Here is a 13,181-nt window from a genome sequence, read left to right as displayed (position 1 = left end):
AGGAGTCCATGCCTGTGAGCAAATTACATAACACACACACCACAGGAAATCTGAGAGAGATCAGAGACTGGATCAATGTCCGTATCCTGATTGGAATATTGAACAATAGCTTTGCAAAACATTACCATTGGAGGAAACTAGACAAAGGGCAATCGGATTTCTAGGTACTGTTCTTATTATTCTTCTTACTTTACATTGTACTGTAGTATCATAGGAAAGCATATGTTATGAAGCCTTGCTGGATTCAAGTGAGAATCCGAGAATCAGGTTAGGCAGCACTTGGAGAAGGGAATTCACTCGCTTGTGCCTACTGGTCCCCCTCAGCTGTCCCAGCACTGCGCATACTGAGCAGAATAAAACCAGGGTTCTCACTAGAATGGAGACTTCAGTCTGTGGAGAGTCCCACAAAAGTAAGATGCTGTGTTTTAAATATGATCTGAATGGTGTTCATGGCTCGAGCTGCAACCCACAGTGTGTGGACTTGTCCAGGTAGCAGGTGCAGAATTCAAACCCAGATGTGACCCCACACTCATCAACCCTAAGCTCACTACCTTCACCAAGGGTGTTTTGCTCTTCTTGCAGAATAACCCGGAGAAGACAGCTGAAGTGGAATGTGGAGACTTTTACAACAGCGGGGACAGAGCCTCTGTTGATGAAGACGGCTACTTCTGGTTCTTGGGCAGGGGTGATGACGTCATCAATGCTTCTGGGTAGGTGAGGCTGGCCCTGGGCTGGCTCTTGACACCCTCAAATGCCTCAAGACACCTTGCCTGCTTGATATTCCTTCATGCCTTGGTGATGGGACCATCGGCCTGATTCTGAACAGAGCCGTGTTTAAGATATCCTGGGTGGCTGGACACCTCCACATCCCTGTCACCCAAAGATGTAATTAAAGTGAAATTCAAGGGGATCAAACATTACACAGCGATGAGAAGGAACCAAGAGAGTAGTGACACAGGCCTATAATCCCAGGTACTCACAAGACTGAGGAGAAGGAGCCCAAGTCCAAGGCTGCCTAGGCAACTGACTAAACTACCTCAAATTTTTAAAGGGGGTTTGGGGGTACCCTTCGGTGATAAGGGCTTGCCTTCCATGTGTGAGGGCCTAGGCTCAGTCCCTAGTACCATGAAAGGAAGGAAGGAAAGGAAGGGAGGAGAAACAAAGCCTAAAAGATGAAATAGCACACGGAGAGGACCCAACCTTCTCTAGGCCACAATTTGAGGATCTCGGGGGCTCTGGTGCTGAGGGAAGCTGCTTGGGCCAAACACTCCTCAAGGGCCATCACTCTGCCACCTCCTCAGCAGAGACACCAAGAGAGCCATCCCAGGAACACCTGAGCCAGGTAGTTTTAGTACTAAAAAATGCTAGTATCGAGTCTCTGGCTGTCTATGACCTCCACCCTCGGCGTCAAGTGTCCATGACCCACAAGTACAAGGTATAAGGTTAAGTTCTCTGCAGCCCTGGCATCTGCTCAGAACACTTGTCTCTCCAGGTACCGCATCGGGCCTGCAGAGGTGGAGAACGCCTTGGCGGAGCACCCTGCAGTGGCAGAGTCGGCCGTGGTGGGCAGCCCGGACCAGAAGAGAGGAGAGGTAGGGAGGACACAGAAGCCCGCTTGCAGGGACTGGAGAGACAGGGGGTGGGGCGACTTCCAAGGCCTTAGCATGCAGAAGCTGGAAACCTAGGATGGTTCCTGGTGTGTGTGTGTGTGTGCACTTAATACGGTTTGGTCACCATGGGGCACAGAAGCTTTACGACCCCCCCCCCCCGTGAAGAATAAACTCCTATTGTGCCCATTTCACAGAGATGGAATTTAAGGTGAGGCAAGAGGCAAGGCCAGGTGTTTTTCCAAGGCATGCAGTGGAAATGGGGAGGACACGGATTCGAGCCTGGCCCTTTCCTTTTCCATGTAACCCTTAGTCTCAAACATCAACTCAAGCTACAGTGGATTTGTCCATTCAATAAACACTGTTTAGCAAGTTTTGTGAGCCGGCATGCGTCTGAACCTCCACTCCCATTCTGAAGGTGGTGAAGGCGTTTATTGTGCTGAACCCGGAGTTCCGGTCACACGATCAGGAGAAGCTTGTCAAAGAGCTACAGCAGCATGTGAAGTCTGTGACAGCACCGTACAAGTACCCCAGGAAGGTGAGCCGGGCTATACGGACCCAGCTGGCGACTTTAGTTTCTGGGCTCCAGCCCAGAGCAGCCATGGTGGGGTGGGGGCGAACAGTGAAGCCAGCCAAAAGGTTTTGTTTCCTGGGGACATCTCTGCTCTGTACCAGAAATGAACTGACTGATGCACACTAATTAAAAGAAAAAGATCAGAAAAGCGTCCAAAAATGTATTTTTAAGGTTACTTATCATTCTATAAAATTTAAGAAGTCAAAATTGATACTTTTAAAATGTGATTCATTGTAAGAAATTAAACCGTATTTTCAGCCCCGATAACATGCATACATAAAGCAAACCAAAAGAAACAAAGTATTTATTCTTAGAACATAAAATTATTTGGGGATGCTTAGTTTGCCACATTTGTTTCAAGTGCCATGTGCAATATGTAAAAATGCCCAATAATAGTGAAATGATCTAGTCACTAAATTGAAATATTTCCTATAATTGGAGAGGGTGGCAAAGATTTCTTTTAATTTTGTTTTATTTCTCATTCTGCTACATTATATTTTTGTCCTTTATTTTTGAGACAGTGTCTTTTTGCAAACCAGGCTGGCCTAGAACTCATTATGTAGCCAGACTGGCCTCAAACTCTCAATCCTCCTGCCTCAGCCTTCTGAGTATCAGGATCACGGGCATGTACCATCAGGTCGAGTTTCAGATTTTTTTATCTTTGACATAAAATTCCTTCTCAGTATATTAAGAGAAAAAGCAAACTTTGAAGTAATATGCGCAGTATGGTCCTGCTGGTTTAAAATAAGAGACAAGCCTGTCAGAAAGTCATTGCTTTCTTCCGCTGTAGTGCAGCCCTGCACCATTCCCATGTTCACCAAGGTATACATGTTCGGAAGCTGCAGGGCTAACATGTGTCATGTTCTAGAATACTGTGCGTGCCAGGTTCTAGCCCCAATGCACTGCAATTCGAGCCTGTCCACAATCTAAGAGCATGTGTGCATGTTTGATAGAGATGAAGCTGAAGTCACCTGAGGGCGCACTCTGTAAAAGGAGAGTTGGAATTCAAAAGGATGTGTGACAAGACCACCCTTCTACATTAGTCAAACACAATGACCCCAAACAATGGAGGTTGATAGTCTCCTGTTCGTGTCTATCGTGGCTCTTCTAGAACCTCTGCCCCACATCCCTCGCCCTGGGATAGGGATGCCACAGAGGCACCCGCCTTGTCCTGGCTCCAAACTCTTCTGACTGGAGAGGACATGCTCCACTTCCACTCACAGTCCATGGGGCAAAGCAAGTTACATCACTACACCCTCCTTTAGGAAACAGGAGAAACCTGCAGGACTCAATGGAACCCACAGAGGTCACCTCAGGTGTCAGTCTGTGCAGGAGGGTTGGGTGGAGCAGGGCGTGGGAACTCGAAGGAAGCAGCAACAGTCCTAAGTCAGGATGACTTTCTTCTGTTCCAGATCGAGTTTGTTCCTGAATTGCCCAAAACTATCACAGGCAAAATCAAAAGGAAGGAACTTCGAATAAAGGAGCTCAGTCAGAGATCGGCAAAGAACCCAGGAGCATCCCTGTGACCTGACACAGGTCTTTGACTGTTGTGGGTGGAGATGGGGTGGACTGTAGCAAGGGTAAGTTTGGAAGAGGAAAACAAGACCCCCCCCACAAACATTTTTGTATTTTCAAATTCAGCTACCACCCTTCCTGGAAGTCATTTGTCCTTTTGTTGGCCACAGTGAGCTCCCAAATCTGGTTTGTGGGCAATAAAATATAAACCTGAATAGCACCCTGTGTGGTCGCTTGTTGGAAGAGGCTACTTGTTTGTTTCCCAGCCACCCAAACTCCTGAAGTAATTACACAAAACTGTATTATTATATGCAATACTGTTCGACCAATAGCTTAAGCAAATTTCTAGCTAGCTCTTATATCTTAAACTAACCCATGTCCATTAATCTGTGCATCACCATGAGGTCATGGCCTACTGGCAAAGTTTCAGAGGGCTCCAGTGCAGGCGTCTGTCCCCAGAGGCGGCTACATGACTTCTCCTGACTCTGCCTACTCTCTCTATACATCTCTTTCAGCCCAGCTTTACTCTGTTAAGCCATTGGCAGAAAGCAGCTTCTTTATCAACCAATAAAAGCAACACATAGGCAGAAGGACTTCCCATACCATTTTCCCTCTTCTTTTAAATAGAAAGGAAGGTTTTTAACTTTAACATAGCAAAATTACATATAACAAGACAGTTATCAAGCAAGAATTACAGTTACACTGTTTATATCTACTTTATCCTTTGTGTATAGGAGGGCTACTGATTTTTCTGAGTTGATCTTGTATCCTGCCACATCACTGAAGGTATTTTTCAGCTGTAGGAGTTTTTTGGTAGAGTTTTGGGGGTCACTTATGTACACTATCATATCATCTACAAATAACAAAAGTTTGACTTCTCACAAACACCATTTAAATGCTCCATAGCCAGACTTCATGAAAAAATCAGAGCCATTTGTGCTGGTGAACCAAGAAGCCTGCTCCTAAAGAAGCCATGCAGCCTTCTATGGATGGATGCCTTCTATCCACAATTCTCCCTAGCTGTCAGCCTGAGACACTCCAGGGTTAGACTCTCCCCTTTGACGCAGCTTCTGGAGGAGCTCTGAACACGCATTCAACAGCCAGGACATGGAGGGACAGAAGGAGACTCAGGCCAGAAGGAAATCCACTGAGCTCGGCTTTGAATTGGTAGCAAACCTGCCAAACAATCCTGTCCCTTCTGCTTTTGATGAGTCCAGGATCTTTTTTGCCCCACTCCCAAGCAATGCTGCTGCTGCTGCTGCTGCTGCTGCTGCTGCTGCTGCTGCTGCTGCTGCTGCTGCTGCTGCTGCTGCTTCCTAACTTAACTTTTCCTACCATGAGCAAGTGAGAGGCCCAGCTTCTGGGAACCCAGGAATCATGTAGGTATCCTCTATCTCTACACAGGGACTTCAGAGCCTTAATTCCAGGTTTTCCTCCAGAGTGAACATAGGCATCCTTTGCCTAAGAATGAGAACATGATCCCCCAGGGGACTCACTCACTGCCAGGGCCCAGGACTCTTCAGCCAATATTCCTCTACATATAGGACCTCTTTTCTCACTATAACCTCCTCTAGGGACCCAAAGCCCTTTTCCCCTTCAGGTCTTGAGTTCTGTGATTCTCTGTCACTCAGGTCGTTGAGGTCTGAGGTGGGACCATCTGGTATAACCAGAGGTTAAGAAGAGCAGAAGGAGACATGTCCTCAGTCAGGGGATGTTGTGGGAAAGAACATCCTTTCTTCTTTTAACCCACCTTGGAGGGACATCATTATTGAGAGATTCCCTTCAACACCTGCCTGATTCTTGGATAGATACACACACTCAGGGGATTATACAATTCAGCAAGCACAGAGCCAAGCAGAACACTAGCAGCCCAGCCTTGATTGAGAACACCTCCACAGCTTCATACATAACATGATTTCTCATGTGACCTGCTGCCTTTAGACTCTTATTGAAGGTGGTGTCTTCTGGATTCTAAATATGGTGCTGGGAAATCACCTCTGCGTAGCCCTCTGTGGGGCTACGGCTGGATCCCAAGAGAGTGTCTAATTAGAGTGGTCTTGTGGACAGGGTCACATGATCAGGGTGGGCATAGAGTGAGAAGTATGGCTCTTGGTTCGGAAGATGTATAAGCCATGATAAAAGTGTACCCTGCACATAGAACTATGTGTCACTCTCCATTTCCAGTAAGCTGTCGGAATTATCAGATGATATCATTGTCCTTACAGTAATGACTAACCACACAAGTGACAAACACAGGCACTGAGCTACAAACAAGGACATTGGCTCCACTTCACATACCCAGCCATAGAATCTGGGCTATAAACATAGAGTTTCTTATTCCTCTCCCTTGCAAGACTCACCCGCACCTTAGACATGAGTCTCTCTGGGCCATTTTTCTGCCTAGCGACCACTCCTGCCCCGAGTCTGCTTCTTCATCTGTGCCACGGGAATGGAGATGATTCTAAGCCAGGAAACCGTGCTTGCAAGTGGGTCAGAAACAAGCTCTGCATAAATTTTAAGCTTACATTTATAATGTGCTAAAGTCTGTTCACAGAAAGATTATGCAAAAGAAAATGGATAGAATAGAAATTTCAACAAGGCAGCGATGAAAGGCTTCTTAGGGAAGCTAACAAAATCAGACCCAGGTTGCAAAAGTTATAAAAAAAAAAACATGGTTCAGTCGTGATGATGCGATTCTAAATAATAAGAAACCTTATTATTTAGATATTTAGAACACATCAACTACAAAAAAAAAAGCCATCCTTCACAGGTCAGCATGAGAGCTGCCTCCCCTCGACCAGCTCCAGTGGATGCCAGCAATCCAAGGAGACACCTCCGGCCTCTTACTTCTCTCATGGCTAAGGCGTTATTAGCCTGTGTGTGAGGGCACCCGAATGAAGCCAATTCCTAGCTCGCCATGGCCCCACCTGCTCTTGGATCCAACACTGTCACAATTGCTCTCCTAGACTCGGTGATCTTTACCATTTAAAGAGCAGGAAACGTTCAAATCACACAGAGAAGATGGCCTTCTTCTGAAATAATCACATTCTCACATCTTAGTCCTTGAAGAAAGCTAAAGAAGGGATAAAGAGATGTGAGCAGTGCGGGGTTTCCAAGTTTCATGATGCCAACTCTTTGAGACTCTGAAGTGATGACGAAGACGATTCCCCTGAGTGACGTCCTCAGCTGGTGGCCCCTGACTTGTCTCCACATACCCTCAAATTCAGCACCTTGATTCTGAACCATTTTCAAGACTGCAAACACAGCAGGGATACGCAGTCAATGGGTGAGACTTAGAGTCAGAAGTGGAAAAGATCGGCCACTGCTCCACTGGGAAATGCGACCGCAAAACCACAGCACAGAGCAGAATAAGGCCTACTCGAGGGCCCATGCAGCACACGCCGTAATGAGAAAGAACAACCCATGATGATAGGAAGGCGGTGTGACCACTTGTACAGTACTGTGTAGGGCGGATGCTGACAGCTCTCAAGTTACTCTGGTAATGTGAATTTCTCAAACATGATATCTATTAAAAGTTTGTAAATTTTTCTCCGTGTTATTTTTTTATAGAAAAAGAGACCTGTAAAGAATGAATTATAGATAATGAATTGTAGAATTACCTATTTAAGAAGACATATACTTGGGATTCAATTTGAGATACACCCAAAATGTGCTATTTGATGCATGAATGGAAAGAGGGAGAAAGAGGAGCGGGAAGGAGGGAGGGAGGACCTGGTGGTCCTGACACCAAGCCTCTCTTGCCTATGGCTATTATGTCTTCCTCACCACAAAGGACAGTAAAGTTTTCTTATAAGAGTATCTGTCCCAGCAATAGGAAAGTAGAGCAATGTCATTGAATAAAGCCTGAAGGAGTCAATGATCTCAGCCTTAATATAAAATCTCGAAAAGTAACCAAAATGCAGTGAAATTTCACTTTAACAAGAATCCTAAAATAGTTATTAATTCCTGATGCTTGAGTACATATAACCACACTTCAATTGGATGGTTGTTTTTTCAAGTCAGTTCAGACTTCAGAGACTTCTGGGATATTTTGCAGCGGCGTTGGTGTACCAGTTTTTGTTTTGAAGGTAGAGTCAAGGGGGAAAACAGCCCCGATCTCTTTATAAGATGGAAGAGGAAGTGTGTACTAGCCAAATAGGAGGTGCCATCTGCAACGAGAAGGATCAAACAGTTAATACACAAACAATATGGATCGACCTCAAAATTATGATACAGACTCCTAGGGTACAGAATAAGAGACCACCCTCCTAAGATTCAGGGATGTGTAAAAGGTAATGTATAAACTAACAACATGACCGTTCATGGTATGGTTTTTATTGTATGAGAGAGAGAGAGAGAGAGAGAGAGAGAGAGAGAGAGAGAGAGAGAGAGAGCAGCCAGAGTCATCTGGAAGAGTCCAGAGCAGAGAGAGCAGTAGGCTGAGCATGGTCAGCCGAGTGGACCTGGGCATGAGAAGCAGGAGCAGTGCAGAGAGCTAGAGAGAGGGCTGGGAGCAGAGAAAACTAGAAGGAAGGGAGACATAAAGAAACAGAAGGGAAGGAAAGGAAAGAGAGAAAGAGAGCATATCAAAAATAGCAGGGTTATATGGGGAATGAGTAGCTGGAAATAGGGAAGTTTGTGAGCTGGGAGAGTTTATGGTAGGGGTTAGCATGGACGGTGAAATGAATTCATGTAAAGACCTCAGTAATGGTCTTGTTACTGAGGGAGCCTGGGAGCCACCATGTGCTCCGGTCCATATGCTAACAGGCAACACAGACAGCCATTTGTTCCTTCTGTCTTTGGAATCAGGAGAAGTGGTGTTTCCTTTGGGTCTGACAGGGAGATAAGCTTTGGAAATGTGCAATGGGGAGAGCACAGACAGACAATGAATTGTGACTGACAGATGTGGTCCGTTCCTGAGACGGGTGATTCATTGCTGCACATATAAGTATAAAACAAATAATGGAAACACTTAAAATAAGATTCTGCTGACCATGTCTGACTTTATTACACTTTACCTGCATGTTAAATATAGGACCCAAAATGCTCAGTTTTGTTTTTTCTGCAAAATATAAGTCAACAAACTTTTAGGTTTTGGTTTTGTTTGTTTGTTCGTGTGTTTAGACAGGGTCTCATGTAGCCCAGGCTGGTCATTATATGGCTTAAGACAACCTTCAACTTCTTCTCCTCCTGCCTATACCTCCAAGTAATGGAATTGAAGCTGTGCATTCTTAGTCTGTGTGGTGCTGGGGTTTGAAATCCAGATTTGTACCTGACAGGTACGATTCTACCAAATAAGCTGCATCCTCAGCTCCACGTTTTTAAAACTCTAATTTCATTTGCAAGTTTAAAGATACTTAAAAATTGAGAAACTAATAAATATATCTTACAGTGGACAGGGATCCTAGGCCTTATGCAGAATCTCCAGGCAGAACATACTTAAAATCCTTTGGGAAATATCCAGGAGTATTCCTAAACAACGTGAAAGACTGAGGGAAAAGCATAATAAGGTGTGAAAAAGATAAATATGAACATAGTATATTAATATGTTTATATATATATGAGCATAAATAATAGAAATGGGCTCCTGCTTTATAATACGTGCATTATTAATTCAACAAAAGTTCTGTACAGAATATTGCTTGACACAAATTTCTAAAAGTTTTGAAGTTTTCTTTTGACCTTCTTGTCAGTTCTAAAGAAGCACTTAAGGTCATATTGCTGTCAGAAATACAAATTTTGTGTCAAAGTAATCAGGGGCATTATTAAGTATTGAGAACTAAAGCTTTATAAGAATACGATTCCAAGTAATCTATGGTAAAAATTCACTTTCATATTTCATAATATGGTCATAATAACAAGATTGCAAGTTAATATATAAATAAACACAAAATTTGGAAATGTATGATCACCACAACAAATGCAATCATCATTTTACAGAATTGATATTTATGACTATTACAAGAGAGAATGAATTAAAATATAATTCCAGCTAACCCAAAACCTACCCTTAGTTTTGTGCAAAACAAGCAAAACAAAGCACCCTTTCCAAAGAGCAAACTCTGAGTCCTGGAACATTCTCCCTTGACCCTCAAAACTGGGGCAAGTACAGAGTGTGCCTCTCAGAAGCACCATTGCCTGAGAGGGAGCAGTAACCTCAACTGTAAGGGTCAAAGGCACAGGTCAAATATGCATGAAAACAAAGTCCATCTTGACACTAACTGGTAAAACATCCTGAGTCATGGGCACTCCTGCTCTACTTGGTAGCTGGCAGGACATCAATAGAGGTTATGTAGTCAGATAACCCAGCAGAACCTCTGTCTGAAGGCCAAGCTCTGAGAGTTGATTGCTAGAACAGCCGATAGAACACTCAATTGCTCAGAGGTGAGAAAGTCTGACCTATGCAAATTTAGTCAGACAAAGTGGGAGAAAAGTTACAAGGGTCATCACGACATTTCCTCCTTGTAGGTGCTAGATGAACAGGATAGCTTTTACTTCATTGAAGGTGTTTATGTGGGCTGATGTTGTCTTCATACAAGGGTTCATCCTGACTACTAGACCTTTCTGGAGCCCTTGCCTGGTAATCTAATACAGGTCAGTCAAAACAAATATGACCATCTTTGTGGTCTCTTCTCTCTCCCTTCTCTCCTACACCCTCTCTTTTTCTTTTCCCTTCCCTCCCTCTCTGTCTTCTCTACAGACAGTATCATCATGCATACATACATACAAATGTACATACATACATATATACATTCATATGTACGTACATACATACACACATACATATATACATACCTGTGTGTCTCTATACTAGAAGGTGTGTGTGATGTTTCAGTAGTAAAGTGAATAACCTCACAGTAAGAAATGAGCCTCCACTTATTCTCAACATCCCTATGGCCTTTTCTGCCTTGGGGACATCAACATTCTACATAGGACAGATTTTACAAGACTAAGGAAAAACTCACTTTCTGATCAAGGTGCTCTTATACAGACCCTACAGAACCTTGCTATGGAACAATCTTTGTACAATGTAAATATATATTACTCTCATTGTTAATAAAAAGCTGATTGGCTGATAGCTGGGCAGGAAGAGATTGAGCCAAATAACCTGACACAGAGAGAATGCTGGGAAGAAGAAGGACAGAGTCAGAGGAGTTGTAAGCAGACACAAGGAGAAGCAAGATGAACATGCCAAACTGAGACAAGGTGGCAAAGCCATGTGGCAAAGCATAGATAAGAAATATGGGTTTAAAAAAGAAAGAAATATGGGTTAATTTAAATGTAAGAGTTAGATAGTAACAAGACTGAGCTAATGGCTGATCATTTATAATTAATAATAAGACTCTCGGAAAGGGACAGCACCTGACTCTGACCTGCATGGGGGTGGGAGGCAGGAGTGGGCCACGGTGGAAATCGAAATCGGAGACCTGAACCAGCAGATTGAGCAACTGCAGCACTGTGAGCTCATCAAAGAGAGCAAAGTCAAGGCCCTGTGAAGAAGGACACTTAAAAGAAATCCCACACTAGCTCAGAATTGAGAATAATAGAGGGTTATTTATTTAGAGGTACACTCACAAATCAATATCCTCTGCTGGAATGGAGAACAGCAATCTAATTCTGCAGCCAGAAAAGAGGCTAGATGTGCACTTTACTTTGGCATAAACAGTATAAGAGGCCACACCCAGGTTGACGGGTAACTTAAAGGCTACTGGTTGTAGGAATTTCTACAGCACCTCACCCTTTTGTTTAAATAAGAGAGTTTTATGCCTAATGCAAAATTATATACAATAAGAACAAATAAATCAAGCAAGAAACATGATAAATATTTCAATAATTACCCTATTCTAATGAGTTTAAATCTTGTATAATAAATAATTTGGCCAAGTCATAAGAGGAAAGTAACTACAACTATCTAGTCTTCAACCCCATTGAAGATCTGAGAAGGGAAATAGTATTACTTGAGTATGCAGGAAGTGCAATCAAGCAACTTCCAAAAATGTACAACAAATGACAGAGACAACAGGCTACCTGGGCAATCACCCAAAGTCTCATTTGCAGTGTTGAAGCAACCAATTTTGGCTAAGGCCTAGCAAAACTGACAGACCATTTTCAGAGGCAAGAAATTTTTCAAAACCATCTTACCCTGTCTTGACAAGATTTGACAATCTTTTTGCTTGTGTCCTGCTTATCCATTTCCGGATAGCATGTATCTTGTCAGTGGTTGAGGCATGGACAGTTCCTTGCTTCAAAAGCCAATTTTGCCAAGAAGAAAACAAGCTCGAAGTGGAGTGTCTTTGATGTTCAACATTCTCTCAGGACTAGATTGTGCTGCCAGGAGCAATCGTGTCTCACACCAACAGAACCCTAAGTTATTTAAATGCCATATTCTATAGTTCTTTGAAGTGGTCAAAGATTACCTATCTATGCAGAATACAATCTCTATGTATCTAAAGAACCTGATTAGTCTAAGTATGACAAACACAGATGACTATTGATCTAAAATTCTTAATACCTATATAACTTAAAGACTAAAACTTCATATTAAAAAATTATACAATAAACTTGCAACAAATGAAGACAATGACCTCAAAATGTAAACAATGTATAAGTATCTTCATCAGAGGTAGAAATGTACATTGCAATATGATAAATATATCTTAAAATTGTATCAATATACAAAAATGTTTTAAGCAGAGGTAGAAGCATGCATGCATACAATATGACAAAACAACTTTGCTTAGGTATACTAATATTGTAGACAAAAATAGGAACATAGTCAATATAATTTAAGTTTGTATCAATAAACAAGAATCTATACCAATGTAAATTGCCTATAAATAATAGCTCACAAGTATCAAGTATTCACTCTATTACTCACTAATATTATTAGTGTGAGTAAGCTTACACTGATCTAATATCCCATCCAATTTCCCCATTTTTTTCAAAGAGATCCCTGATTCTACAAAATTTCACCCCCTCCACTCCCAACCCTATACCAATTGTAATCAACCCCTAAATGATGTCCCTAGCCCTGAGGACAAACTTTGTTTGGAGAGGGGACATTGTCTTCGAGAATTACTTCCAGCTGTCATGGGGGTGATGTTCTTTCTATAGGATCCTGTGAAAGTAAAATGATGGTTAAGTTCCAAGATTGCTGTCTGGTATAATTGCAAATAGTCTCTTGAGTATTCTGTAGGTTTTTTATGAGGTTCCTATTTGGAGTTCTGGCCAGAACGTTGTTAAAAAAAAAAGTATACCATTTCAGCTAACCAAGTTGGAACCCTCTTGAGCAGCTGGTACCCAAAACAGGTCTTATAGTAGTGCTATCAGCATCATGACATCATATCAACCAGGTAGAGTTATTGTTGTGGGGCCCCATCTTCTTCCTGGAAATTTCAAAAATTACTGCAGGAAAATTCATTGTTCATTGTGGAAAACTTAAACATTATTTATATAGACATATACAACATATATATTCAATGAAA

General features: G+C 42.7%; 1 protein-coding gene across 4 annotated transcripts in view; it reads left to right on the top strand.

The window, feature by feature from the left end:
• The window catches only part of Acsm1 (acyl-CoA synthetase medium chain family member 1), a 40,849-nt gene extending 36,933 nt beyond the window's left edge, over nucleotides 1-3,916 (top strand). For all 4 annotated transcript variants that reach the window (XM_087908526.1, XM_085692996.2, XM_087908525.1 and 1 more), the window contains 4 exons: nucleotides 583-710; nucleotides 1,493-1,592; nucleotides 2,026-2,145; nucleotides 3,594-3,916. In XM_087908526.1, coding sequence (XP_087764652.1) covers nucleotides 583-710; nucleotides 1,493-1,592; nucleotides 2,026-2,145; nucleotides 3,594-3,707 — 462 coding nt within the window. In that variant the 3' untranslated portion in view covers nucleotides 3,708-3,916. The remainder of the gene's footprint in view (nucleotides 1-582; nucleotides 711-1,492; nucleotides 1,593-2,025; nucleotides 2,146-3,593) is intronic.
• Nucleotides 3,917-13,181: the final 9,265 nt, after the last annotated feature.

The sequence above is a fragment of the Myodes glareolus genome, chromosome 7, assembly GCF_982192425.1.
Source record: "Myodes glareolus chromosome 7, mMyoGla1.1, whole genome shotgun sequence".
Taxonomy (NCBI): Eukaryota; Metazoa; Chordata; class Mammalia; order Rodentia; family Cricetidae; genus Myodes; species Myodes glareolus.
This window is presented reverse-complemented; position numbering and strand designations above follow the sequence as displayed.